The following is a 12,531-nucleotide window of genomic DNA, read 5'->3' as shown; positions in this document are numbered from 1 at the left end:
AGCTGGAGGAAGTGAAAATGTTAAGAGGGGTTGTTCTCAAACTGTCTCTTGGATTGAAAGAAATGGCTGGGAAAATCGGCCCTTGGTTTACTCTTTGGTCACATCTCCCAATTCTTCCCTTCCTTGTCAACAGCTTTTTAGAGCAAACAGGGACAGGCCAGTGTATGCCTTCTGGTCAACTCCTCTGAGGAATCCAAATATGCAGAGGAAGGTGGGAGGCAGCAAGAGGCAGCTGGAGCCGTGGTGGGCCGTCTGTCATCCTGTTCACCGCCCACTCTTCCCACTCTGCTCTGGCTTCCTGCTGCTCTATAGTCAGCATAGCCTCCAGGTTCTGTGGAACATGTACCCTCTGGAAAATATCTATAATTTGCTAACCAGCCGGGGACTTATTTTTTTAAGCCCAGGAGCTGGAAATGATAAAACACTCCTCAGCTCGCTCCTCTCAGAGTTAAATTGTTTTTGCACTTAAGTTTTTCATGTTTGGTCTTTTGATTTATTTCCTTTCTCTGGAGGAAACACTCACTCCTAAGCAAAGGTAAGCAGGCAGGTCCTAAATTCTTCTTCCTGAGTGGCAGACAGGGTTTTTCAGGCTGGAGAACCGTTTTCAGACTGGAATCTGAGTTCTGTCTAGGGAGCAGAGGCATGCCTTAGGCAACAGCGTGTAACCCTTTCTATCTGAGATCAAGGACTGTCAATGACTTCTAGAATATTCAAGGGTTCCTTCAAAAGAAAAAGTTCTGGAGTTCTATCAGATCTTCCCTTTTCCTCTTTTCAGTTCTCTTTCTCTCTTCCCTTCCCCTCACCTGTAGTGATAAGATAATGCATATAAGATGGTTTTGTTAACCATAGTCACTCCACAACCTTAGAAAGTAATGCTGGTTTTTGTGAATTTTTTTCTGACCAGATTCCTTGGGTCTTCCTAAAAGGTACCAGACTGGAAATGCAGTGAATCTTTGAGCAATGAAAGCAATTTGTGGAGTAGCTCTTGACATGAAAGAAAGCCTTTCTCTTCATGCAACCATGGACATCTTTCCTATGTTTTGGAAGTTTCTAAAAGACTTTTGGGTTACTGTTTTCTAGGGGCCAATGGCTTGGCCAATCCTCGTGATTTCTTGATACCCATTGCCTGGTATGAGGATCGCCAAGCACCAGGTGGTTACACGGTCATTAATAAATACCAGGGCAAGCTGTTTGCTGCCAAACAGGTAAAGTAAAAGGGTTGGCAGGCAAGGGAGGAAATGAAGAGTGATTGAGCACTTACTGATTGCCAAGGCAAGTGTTACAAACTTTACATATATCCTTTCGTTGTTATCATACCACTATGGCACTACAAATAAAGCACATAGTTCTAGTAGTCAATGATACTTTCATAGTCATGGAAAAGGCCAGTAATGATAAATAATTTACCAATTTCACAGTAAGTGGCAGAACCAGAATTTGAACCCATATCTGTCTGACTCCAAAGGTTGTGCCCTTTCTACTCACCAAGCAATGAAAATATTAGCAATATGTAGGTTTCTATAAGTGGTATGGAAAACATAATATATGTTCTGAAAAGTAAATGAGTTAACAGATCAGCCAAGATTTATACTCTCCAATACCACCCTATTTCAAATACAAGCAATTCTACAAAACAAGTAGAATTCAGTTAATTAGCTTGGCTTGGTTTGTACCACCGGGCTGGCAATTCAGGACACAAGCAAAGGCACAGATATTAATAAATAATAATAAAAACAATGTAATATGGACTCTGTAACATAATATATTACTAAATGTACTGAATATATATTAGAATAAAATAATCATATAATAAGAAGAACCCAAAGATCTCTTCTGTTTAGCATTATTTGTTTGCTTCATTTTGTCTATTTGACTTATTCCTTATATTTTCCAAGGTATGTTATTCTTCTTAGGCAGCGTCTAGAGATAATGCCAACCAGCCGAGGCCAACCAGTTTGGCACTTAAAATTAACCCCTGAAGCAGACATATTGTTATTCTCTTATTCTCTGGGTCAAGGTCTCTCAAAATTCGGGGGCTATTTGCATCAGAAATCCTCAAGGAGGCTTGTTTAAAATTCAGATCCTAGGCTGGGCATGGTGGCTCATGCCTGTAATCCCAGCAGTTTGGGAGGCCAAGGCAGGCGAATCACCTGAGGTCAGGAATTCAACACCAGCCTGGCCAACATGGCGAAACCCCGTCTCTACCCAAAATACAAAAATTAGCCAGACGTGGTGGTGCACACCTGTAATCCTAGCTACTTGGGAGGCTGAGGCAGGAGAATCGCTTGAACCCAGGAGGTGGAGGTTGCAGCGAGCCAAGATCATGCCATTGCACTCCAGCCCGGGCGACAGAGCAAGACTCCCTCTCAAAAAAAATGCAGATCCTTAGATACTACTCTAGCCTTGCAAAAAATGATAAGCTTTGGAGATGGGACATGGAAACCTACATTCATTTTAAGCATGTTCCCCAGATCATTGTTTACATACAATTGTTAAAGAACCACAATTCTAGAAGCAGCCAGTAGCTCCTCCGAAAGGTTTGCACTTTCCAAGTGGACCCTGTGCTGGTTATTTTCTGTGTGAGTCCCCACTGATCCATTCTCCCTCTTTGCCATGATCTGTGCCCTGGAAGGTTGACTGTATCACCCGGGCTCCCTAGCCAGCTGGCTTCTGTTGGGTTCAACCCACAGGAAACTACAAGGCAGGAGGAAAGACAAATTGGGATATTTCTTCCCCTGCTTCCTCGCTGTTTAGGACTGTGTTTCTGACAGTAGCTGCATCCCCCATATGACCTCAGTTCCTGTTGGGTAGCCCTACTGGTGGGCTGGAGCTGATTCATAGTGACTTGCAAAAGCTGATATGCACGCTTCTGTCCAACTGTGTATTTGTTGATGTCATACTGGTAGCTAGAAAATCATCATGGTGAGACTGTATACACCTTAGAAATCAGTAAACACTATATGTCAATGCTTTATGTATTTTTTTCAGAGTGCTAGTTGTTAAATATTTACCAGCACACCACTGGGTAACACCCTTCTTTATAATTCTAGCTCTTGCTGAAGTCCTATAACAATATTTCCCTCCTCATTCCACATGCCCAGGAATAGCAGTGTCTTCCCGCTATTGCGAGGCTCAGATACCTCAACATTTCTAGTCATTCCAGTTAACCCTAACCACGCCTCTATGAGTAGCGCCTTCATTAAAATCTTTAGCACTTTCAGACCCATAGATACAGAAGGGACCACCTTCCTATAGCAGGACACTGATCCTCTTCTACCCCAGGACAGGACCAGGAAGTATTATGTTAGGATTGCTCTGAAATCTCAAGTCCTTGGAGTTGGAACTTTTAGAGGCCTTCTCCCCTCTCCTGGACTCACCAACCCAGGCACTGTGTCTATTGCAAGCTCCTCTAGGCTGAAATTACCTGGAGAAGCATTACAGCAGGTACTCTCTGTTCCAGGAAACAGAAGGTAGCCCAGATTGTTTGAGAACTGCTGACATCCACAGATCCTCACAGTTAGGTTAAAAATTGTTGAAAAGGCACTACTTGGAGAATGTGCTGTGTTTCTGCTGCATGTGTGATCAGAAGGCAGCTGCAGCTTATGAACCAGAAAAATAGGGTTAGTGGCTAAGTAGAGGGTGTGTGGAGCAACCACAAAATGATTCAGGGTTATACTTCTCCCAAAGGACAGTAAAATTAAATCGAGAACAAAATCAAATCAAAAGAAGAGAGAGGTATGCTCAGTACATATTGTGGGATCACAGCTACAAAAGCATTAGATGGTAAAATTATCCTTTCCTGCTTTTTGTGTTTAGGATGTCTCCCCATTCAATGTTGTGGCCTGGCACGGGAATTATACACCCTACAAGTACAACCTGAAGAATTTCATGGTTATCAACTCAGTGGCCTTTGACCATGCAGTAAGTCTGAACCCTGTAGGGGCCTTGGGATGAGGCAACGCTTGGGTGGGAGGGGTCCACAGTAGACCCCTGACATTTACAGATCTAACATTTCCAATGTCACTGTTGGAAGCCCTAGATATAGTCATTTGTCCTTTGGTGAGGGAGTAAATAACACAACTAGTAAGGAAGCGAAGCCAGATACTCAACATTCCCCTGTGAACATAGCTTCATTCTCTACAGAGCATTGGTGATACTCTGACTTGTATTTGCCAAACTAAGTGGATAAACACTTAGTTTCTTTGTGGAAAATTTATCCCCCAAAACAACCAAGTGTTAATGTCGGTGGTAGAATGAGGAGAAAGGAACTTTATGAATTTGGAGAAGTCTCTGACCCCACAACTCTCAAGAGCCTGCTCTATGATCTCTGACTTCTCACCCCAGTGCCTTCATTCCTGGCTGTATTTGGCAGTGACAGAGTGAATAGCCCACTTCTAAAGTTACTCATAACTTTCAGTGCTTGAGTTTAAACCAGAGAAATTCTAGAGCATGAACTTGGTCATATTTTTCACTCAGTTCGGAGGCCACAAATGGTCTCTGGTCTACAGTGCAGGCTCCCAAGACCCTACATTCTTATTAAAGTGGTGGTTCTGAGACCCCGGGGGGAAGTTCATTTTGCAGCTCACTTCCTAAGAGATGAACCTAACCCACAAGCTGGAAGGATAATTAGAGCAGAAGTCAGAGACTCAGAGGCAAAAGGATTATCGTGAGCCAGTTCAGTTTATTTCTGGGGGGACAAACCTACCTCTCCAAACAGCAGCAACTCTTAATAAAAGCAAAGGGGAAAAGAAAAGTGAGACATCAGACCCCAAACAAACAGCACGAAAAAGGATCCTGAGACACTGATAAAGCTTTATTTGTGATTCACTACCTTTGCTTTAATAGTTTCAGATCATGTCCCATGACAGTTGAAGAAATGTCAATTCTCACAGCAATAAGGGTTGGGTTTATTTTTATTTGAATTTACACAGATGCGATCTTCTCTGTATTGCTGCAATAGTTATTTTTCCAAAATTCAGTTCTGATCATGCCACCACTGTCTTCATTAGAAAGCCTTTGCAGGCTTCCCATGGCTTAGGATTAAGTCTGCACTCTGAAGCATGGTGTTTGATGCTCTTCACCATCTGTCCCTGGACTCATTTTCCAGTATCACCTCTTGCCCCTCTCCCTTCTGTCAATGCACGGGGTTTTAGCCTTCTCTCCTCTTAACAAAATCTCTGTGCACTTTGATGTGTTTTCAGTGATTAAAATGTCATTTCCCTTCCTTCCCACTTCCTTAGTCCTCCCTCCCTCCCTCCCTCCCTTTTTCCCCCATCCCCGCCACGTCCTTCCTTTCTTTTTTTTTTTTTAACTTTTATTTTAGGTTCAAGGGTACATATGCTCCTTCCTTCCTTCCTTCTTTCCTTCCTTCCTTCCTTTCTCTCTCTCTTTTTCTTTCTTTCTGTTCATTCTTGAAGACCTACCTCAAATGTCACCTCCTCTTTGAAGCCTTCCTTGACCCTTTCAGGTAGAATTAGCTGCCCAACCCCCACCCCACAATTAATGCTAAAGAAGCAGGGAATCGATCCCCATGATCTTTGAATCTCCAGACTCTTACATGGCATCTGAAAGGGAACATGATTGTTGATTTCAATTAAATTGAATCTCAACCTTCTCACTAAAGAATTCTGAAGAGTTTTAAAAAGTATAATTTCGTCCCTCAACCTATCCCATCTCTACACTACCACTATGAAGACTACAGATGTAAATGCTGTGTTTTAGACCTGAAAGTCAAACAAAGGTAGGAAAGCAATGAACCACTTCTCAGACTTTTCTGCCAATGGATACAATCTGGAATCTCCGTATTCTCCCAAAGAGGAGCACATCTACACCAAAACTTGGATTTTGCTTTATTTCTATTTCTACTTTGCTCTGAGCATCCCTTCTGCTGCACATCTCAGCTCTAGTCAACTTGATCTGAGGTTGAGAAGCAGGCACCGTTGGTTCTCAGACCCACGGGGTAATAAGTTGCATGTAATGTGGGCTCAGCAGGGTGAAAAAGCAGTTCAGAATCCTTTTAGCTGGTGTTAATTCATTTTGCCTCAAGCACAGCAAGAGGAAAAAGTCATATGAGTGATTATTGCACCTTGATGACAAGCCCAGACTTCTGTTGTTTGATCAGAAATTAGGCTGTCCGTTTGCAGCAACATGGATGCAGCTGGAAGCCATAATCCTAAGCAAATTAATGCAGGAATAGAAAACCAACTTCTGCATCTTTTCACTTATAAGTGGGAGCTAAACATCGAGCACCCATGGACATAAACATGAGAAAAATAGACACTGGAGACTACTAGAAGGAGGAGGGTGAAAAAACTACCTATTGGATACTATGCTCACTACCTGGGTGATGGGATCCTGTATTAGTCCATTTTCATACTGCTGTGAAGAAATACCCGAGACTGGGTACTTTATAAAGAAAAAGGAGTTTAACGTATCCACAGTTCCACATGGCTGGGGAGGCCTCACAATCATGGTGGAAGGCGAAGGAGGAGCAAAAGCATGTCTTACATGGAGGCAGTCAAGAGAGCATGTGTTGGGGAACTGCCCTTTATAAAACCATCAGATCTTGTGAGACTTATTCACTATCATGAGAACAGCATGGGAAAAACCTGCCCCCATGATTCAGTTACCTCCCACTGGGTCCTTCTCACAACATGTGGGGATTATGGAAGCTACAATTCAGGATGAGATTTGGGTGGGGACACAACCAAACCATATCAGATCCCTACCCCAAACCTCAGTATCACACAATATACCCATGTAACAAAACTGCATATGTATCCCTCTATCTAAATTAAAAGTTGAATAAAAATAAATAAAAAGAAATTAGAATGTCACTTGCAAACACCTTCATGTATGCATGAAATGTGTGTCATTGTCCAGTCACTTCCCTTGCATCATGCGTTCAGTCTCTCCTTGTGTGTTCACAGGACCCATCCATTTTCACAGTATTGACTGCTAAGTCTGTCCGCCCTGGAGTGGCCATTGCTGATTTTGTCATCTTCCCACCTCGATGGGGGGTTGCTGATAAGACCTTCAGGCCTCCTTATTACCATAGTAAGTCTCTCTTTTACCAAGCCACATTTGCAAGCCAAAGAGACGACAAAGCAGTGAGCGCTACACATTGGGAATAATGCCTGGGTTATTTCTGGACACCCACCATGGCATGAATTCAGGATCCTGCTGCACAAGGCCTAGTGCTGATCCCCAAGCTTTAATCTCTTTAAGGGATGCTAGTTGTGTTAGTCCATTCTTCGTTGCTATAAAGGAATACCTGAGGCTACTTAATTTATAATGAAAAGAGGTTCATTTGGCTCGTGGTTATGCAGGCTGTACAAGCAGCATGGTGCTGGCATCTGTTTCTAATGAGGCCTCAGGAAATACAATCATGGTGGCAGGCAAGAGGGAAGCTGGCATATCACATGATGAGAGCAAGCAAGAGAAAGGAGGAAGTCCCAGCTTCTTTTGAACAGCCAAACCCCATGTGAACTCATAGAGTGAGAACTCACTCATAACCGTCATGATGGCACCAAGCCATTTATGAGGGATCTGCCTCCATTACCCAAACACCTCAAACCAGGCCCCACCTCCAACACTGGGGATCACATTTCAACATGAGAGTTGGAGGGAACATACATCCAAACTACATCAACAGTGATGCATTGATTCTGAGCCTAGTTCCCAGTTTCTCTGTCCCTGTAAGAGGCAGAAAGGCTGGTAAAGTTTAGAAGCCTTGTTAGAAAGGCTTCTAAACAAGTTTCCTCACATTTTAGATGTTTCCTTTTGGGGAATACTGGGGAGGTTGTTAGTTAGTCTGTTGTTTTGGGAAAGTTCATCACCTAAGTCTGGTTCAGAGAACCAGAGAAATAAGAAGAGAGAGACAGAGAGAGACAGAGAGAGACAGAGAGAGAGACAGAGAGACAGAAATGTGCCTTCTCCAATTATTTTGGCAGGGCAAAGCAGACTGCAGCCTGCATTAAGGAATGGACTCTATTCTGGAAAGAGTTTCTGCAGAACATTTGTTGCCTAGTACAAGACCTAACAAATCTACTATTTTTATTTTATTAATATTATTATTCTTAGCACCTAATAATTATTGTCCAATTTCTATGGCTCTGTTACAAGTTTTTTAAAAAACTAACTCATGAAGTGTTTATAATACTTGTAAGAGACAGATAGTATTATTGTCCCCCCCGCTTTTTTTTTTTTTTTTTTTTTTTTCAGAAAATTAAACTGACACGAGAGGGATTAAGTAACTCTCTCAAGGACTCACAGCAAGTTAAGTGTAGAGTCAGGATTTAATTGCAGGCTGTCTGATACCAGAGCAAACACTCATGACCACTAACTGGTATGGCTAGCATAGTGCCTGATATATAGCATGCTTTTAATAAATATTTATTTAATAAGTGAATGCATCAACAAGAATAAATAAAGTACTTCACGGCTGTACTTAATGAGGTTGACATTTTTAATTGTGGAATAGCTAGCTGAAAATCCAATCAAAGGTCAATGTGCAATTCTACTTCCTGGAGTGTGCATTTTTTTGTACATAGAGTTCTGGAAAGACTCTAAGAGGCATTCCACCTGGAACATTCTAGAAAACAAATTCCTTTCTTTAGTATAAACTCCAGGGCCTTCTGTTTATAATAGGTCCCTCTCTATATATACCAGTTCCCAGGTGTCAGGGCTCAACAGAACACAACAGTGCACTGAATGGCCAATTTAGCTATTTTATAGCATCAGGAATGAAGGCCCTTAGGATGGACGTAGGCCACTCCATGGTCAAATGCCAGCATCCCCCTTTTCAGATGGCACCATCATGGTAGAGAAAAGAAAACAATCAGTTACCATGGCAAAGACAGCAGCTATTTTGTGAATAGCATCATAAGTCGTTTCTAAAAACTGTGAAGCCTACTAAAGACTCTAACTTTTCTCCTCCTGGAAGTTAGTGACCTAGAGGACCTGTTGTCAAGGAGAGAAAATTGCCCTGGCTTATAGTCTGTACTTCGCATGCTACTCCTTAATAATTCACCATTTCACTCTTGTTCTTGTATTGAGGTTACTCTGTGTGCCTGTAGTGGTTCTTACATTTTACAATGTGTCAGAGTCAGCTGGAAGGTTTATTAAAACACAGATTACTGGGCTCCATCCTCAGAATTTCTGCTTCAGTAGGTCTGGGATAGGACCTAAGAATTTGCATTTTTAACAAGTTCCCACAAGTGATGCTGAATCTGCCTTTTTTTTTTTGAGACAGGGTCTCACTCTGTTACCCAGGCTGGAGTGCAGGTGGCACAATCTCAGCTCACTGCAACCTCCACCCCCCAGGCTCAAGTGATCCTCCCCGCTCAGTCTCCTGAGTAGCTTGGACCACAGGTGTGCACCACCACACCTGGCTTTTTTTTTTTTTTTTGTATTGTTAGTACAGACGGGGTCTTGCCATGTTGCCCAGGCTGGTCTTGAACTCCTAAACTCAAGCAATCCACCTGCCTTGACTTCCCAAAGTGCTGGGATTACAGGCATGAGCCACCATGGCTGGCCAGAATCTACATTTTTCACTGGCAAGTCAGGGGATTCTGATGAAGGAGGTTTACAGACTGCTTGTTGAGAAATACTGGCCTAGGGTGTGTCCCCATCCCTAGGTGGAGGAATAATAGAGTGATCTGATTTAGACAAGTTTGCTACTGTGCTATAGGGTCTCAACCCACTCCTTAATTTTTATTTGTAGTTCAGAGTTGCTGGCACAAATAATCTTGAGAGATGCCTCCTATAGTTTTTTAATGACTCTCGAAGTAAATTTGGCCCCAGGGTAGATCTTATAAAGGTATGGGTACCCTGAGTTCGTTGGAAAAAAACCACAGAACCCCAGGTTAGAAATGAGTTTTCCAGAGATATTAAAAATATTGCCTTGGCAATACTCAAAATCTTTGCTGTTTTGATGTGACTTTATTATAAGAGAAAATGGAGAATTATTTCTATAGAAATATTGCCTCCAGTCATCTTAATATGCCTTAGTCAACTAGATTCAGCTTTTTTTTTTTTTTTTTTTTTTTTGAGACGGAATCTCACTGTCTCCCAGGCTGGAGTGCAGTGGCGCCATCTCGGCTCAATGCAAGCTCTGCCTCCCGGGTTCATGCTATTCTCCTGCCTCAGCCTCCTGAGTAGCTGGGACTACAGGCGCCCACTACCACGCCCGGCTAATTTTTTGTATTTTTAGTAGAGACGGGGTTTCACCATGTTGGCCAGGATGGTCTCGATCTCTTGACCTCGTGATCCACCCGCCTCGGCCTCCCAAAGTGCTGGGATTACAGGCGTGAGCCACTGAGCCCGGCCTAGATTCAGCTTTAATCAGAAAGGCAAGGTCTATCCTCCCACTGTCCTTTGAAATATAGAAAATGATATAGAAATGTCATCACCAAGCTCACTGCTATCTAAATTCATATTCAGATCAAAGCTGAATTCTGTTTTGCTCTCTTCTTAAAATTAAGCCATGAAGGTGACCCTGAGGACACATACTAGAGCAAGGAGCTTGACACCAAATTTAAGTCATAAGCTGAACTGTTTTTAAAACATAGACAATTTATGCTTACATTTGCTTCTTTTTCTGTATTTCCACTTCATAGAGAAACAAGTAGAACTATTATCTGGGTCTCACCTCTTCAGCAGGAGCTCACACACTCTCACTCACTTTGTAGGGGCCTGCAGTAGCTTTCTGTTTCTGAGCAGGGTGGGTGTGGCTGCTTAGTCAATTATAAAAGCATTTGGCACTTGGTTATACTGCACATGTAAGCAAGAAGGGCAGGTATGTATCATGTCCAGTGTTTGATTTTGTAAGGGTTGCCACTGCCACATCTCTCTATTCTGTCCTTGGTTTGCCCTCTCAGTACTCTCACAGGACAGACTATGAGTAGCTTTAAAGGCTATGTTGTTGTTGTTGTTAATTATTTCTTTTTTAAATAGCTTTAAAAGCTATTTCTTATTCATCTCTGTCTCATGTTAGCCAGCACATATCTAATTATATGTGCTGGCTAACTGGATGGGCAGATGGGTGAAGTGGGAAAAGGACAGATGAATGAATGGGTAAGTAGATGTGTGGTTTGAGATGCAAAGGCACTTAAATTTGCCCAGGTGTTATATTTCTTTAATTCCTGCTCTATTGTATTGCTACTCTAATAAAGAGCTTTATTTCAATAGAAGCATAAGATTGGAAGAGTGGAAACATGGTGATTTTTGTTAAATTTTGTGTGACTCTAGAAAGCACAACTAGGACCAATGAATTTAACTCATATAAAAGCAAATTTCCATTTAATATAAGAACTTTCTTACACACAGAGCTCTTCAATAATATGATATGCTTTGTAGAGTGGAGAGCTTCCATTCACATCCAGGCAGAGCCCGGGAGGTAATCAGTCAGGAAAGATATAGAAATTTCTTCTACATTGAGTAGAAGTAAGGATCCCTTCCAATTTCAAGATTTAGGACTCTATGAATAGGGTATCAATGGAACTAGAAAAAATAAAAACAAATCCAAAAGACATTCTGAAGAACAGAAAAACAAGAGGATAACAGATTCATCTATAGAAGATAATATTTGTTATAATAAATAGCATTTATGGTCTGTTTTATACACATACCAAGATTCTTTCACACAGATTATCATTTGATAATGGACTTTAAGTCTGGGGTTCTTTTCATTACATTATCATCCATCAAAACCACACACCCTCAATCTAAGCCTTCTAGATTGGGAATTAGAAATATGCTGTTGCTGTGTCCTACAGTGGAGCTACTTGGGAAAGGGTTATGATCTGGGAGATAAGATAACTTTGATACAGGGCTCCTAAGCTTAGATGATAGAGTACATTCGCTCTCTATTATGACTAGCATTTTAATTATTATTATCTTCTCTGGGCCCTGATTTTCTTTAGATCTAGCCTGATTCCTGTCAGAGAGTGGAACTCGAGACCTCTGATAATCCACATGGCCATGGAGTAGAGCTGTGCCTGCCAAGAATGCCAATATGAATGTTTTATGATTGTTCTTCTGTCAATCCATATTCTTTATTAATCCTATACAATTTACTAGTTTCTCCTGTGTTCTTGGAATTCTGCAGAAATAATGTTTAAGGGGTCTTTGTGTTTTACTGGTCTTGCCTTGGATAATAAAAATAATACTGCTTCAACCTTCCCAGGGAACTGCATGAGTGAGTTCATGGGACTCATCCGAGGTCACTATGAGGCAAAGCAAGGTGGGTTCCTGCCAGGGGGAGGGAGTCTACACAGCACAATGACCCCCCATGGACCTGATGCTGACTGCTTTGAGAAGGCCAGCAAGGCCAAGCTGGCACCTGAGAGGATTGCCGATGGCACCATGGTAAGTATGTTAACTGCCACATTCCAGCGGCCTCTGAACTCCCCACCCTTGCTGAGAGGGGTGGCCGTTTTTCATTTCTCCAAAGTCACAGAGGAAGAGTCAAAAGAGGGAGAGTTAATGACTGCATAAGTATGTTTACATGTATATATACTCACATCCTTG

General features: G+C 42.1%; 1 protein-coding gene across 1 annotated transcript in view; it reads left to right on the top strand.

The window, feature by feature from the left end:
• Window positions 1-12,531, top strand: part of HGD (homogentisate 1,2-dioxygenase) — a 53,993-nt gene that overhangs the window by 36,680 nt on the left and 4,782 nt on the right. The window contains exons 10-13 of the mRNA XM_003825165.4: window positions 1,081-1,205; window positions 3,817-3,921; window positions 6,930-7,056; window positions 12,188-12,369. Of these exons, the coding sequence (XP_003825213.1) occupies window positions 1,081-1,205; window positions 3,817-3,921; window positions 6,930-7,056; window positions 12,188-12,369 (539 nt within the window). The remainder of the gene's footprint in view (window positions 1-1,080; window positions 1,206-3,816; window positions 3,922-6,929; window positions 7,057-12,187; window positions 12,370-12,531) is intronic.

Source organism: Pan paniscus, chromosome 2 (assembly GCF_029289425.2).
Source record: "Pan paniscus chromosome 2, NHGRI_mPanPan1-v2.0_pri, whole genome shotgun sequence".
Lineage (NCBI taxonomy): Eukaryota > Metazoa > Chordata > Mammalia > Primates > Hominidae > Pan > Pan paniscus.
This window is presented reverse-complemented; position numbering and strand designations above follow the sequence as displayed.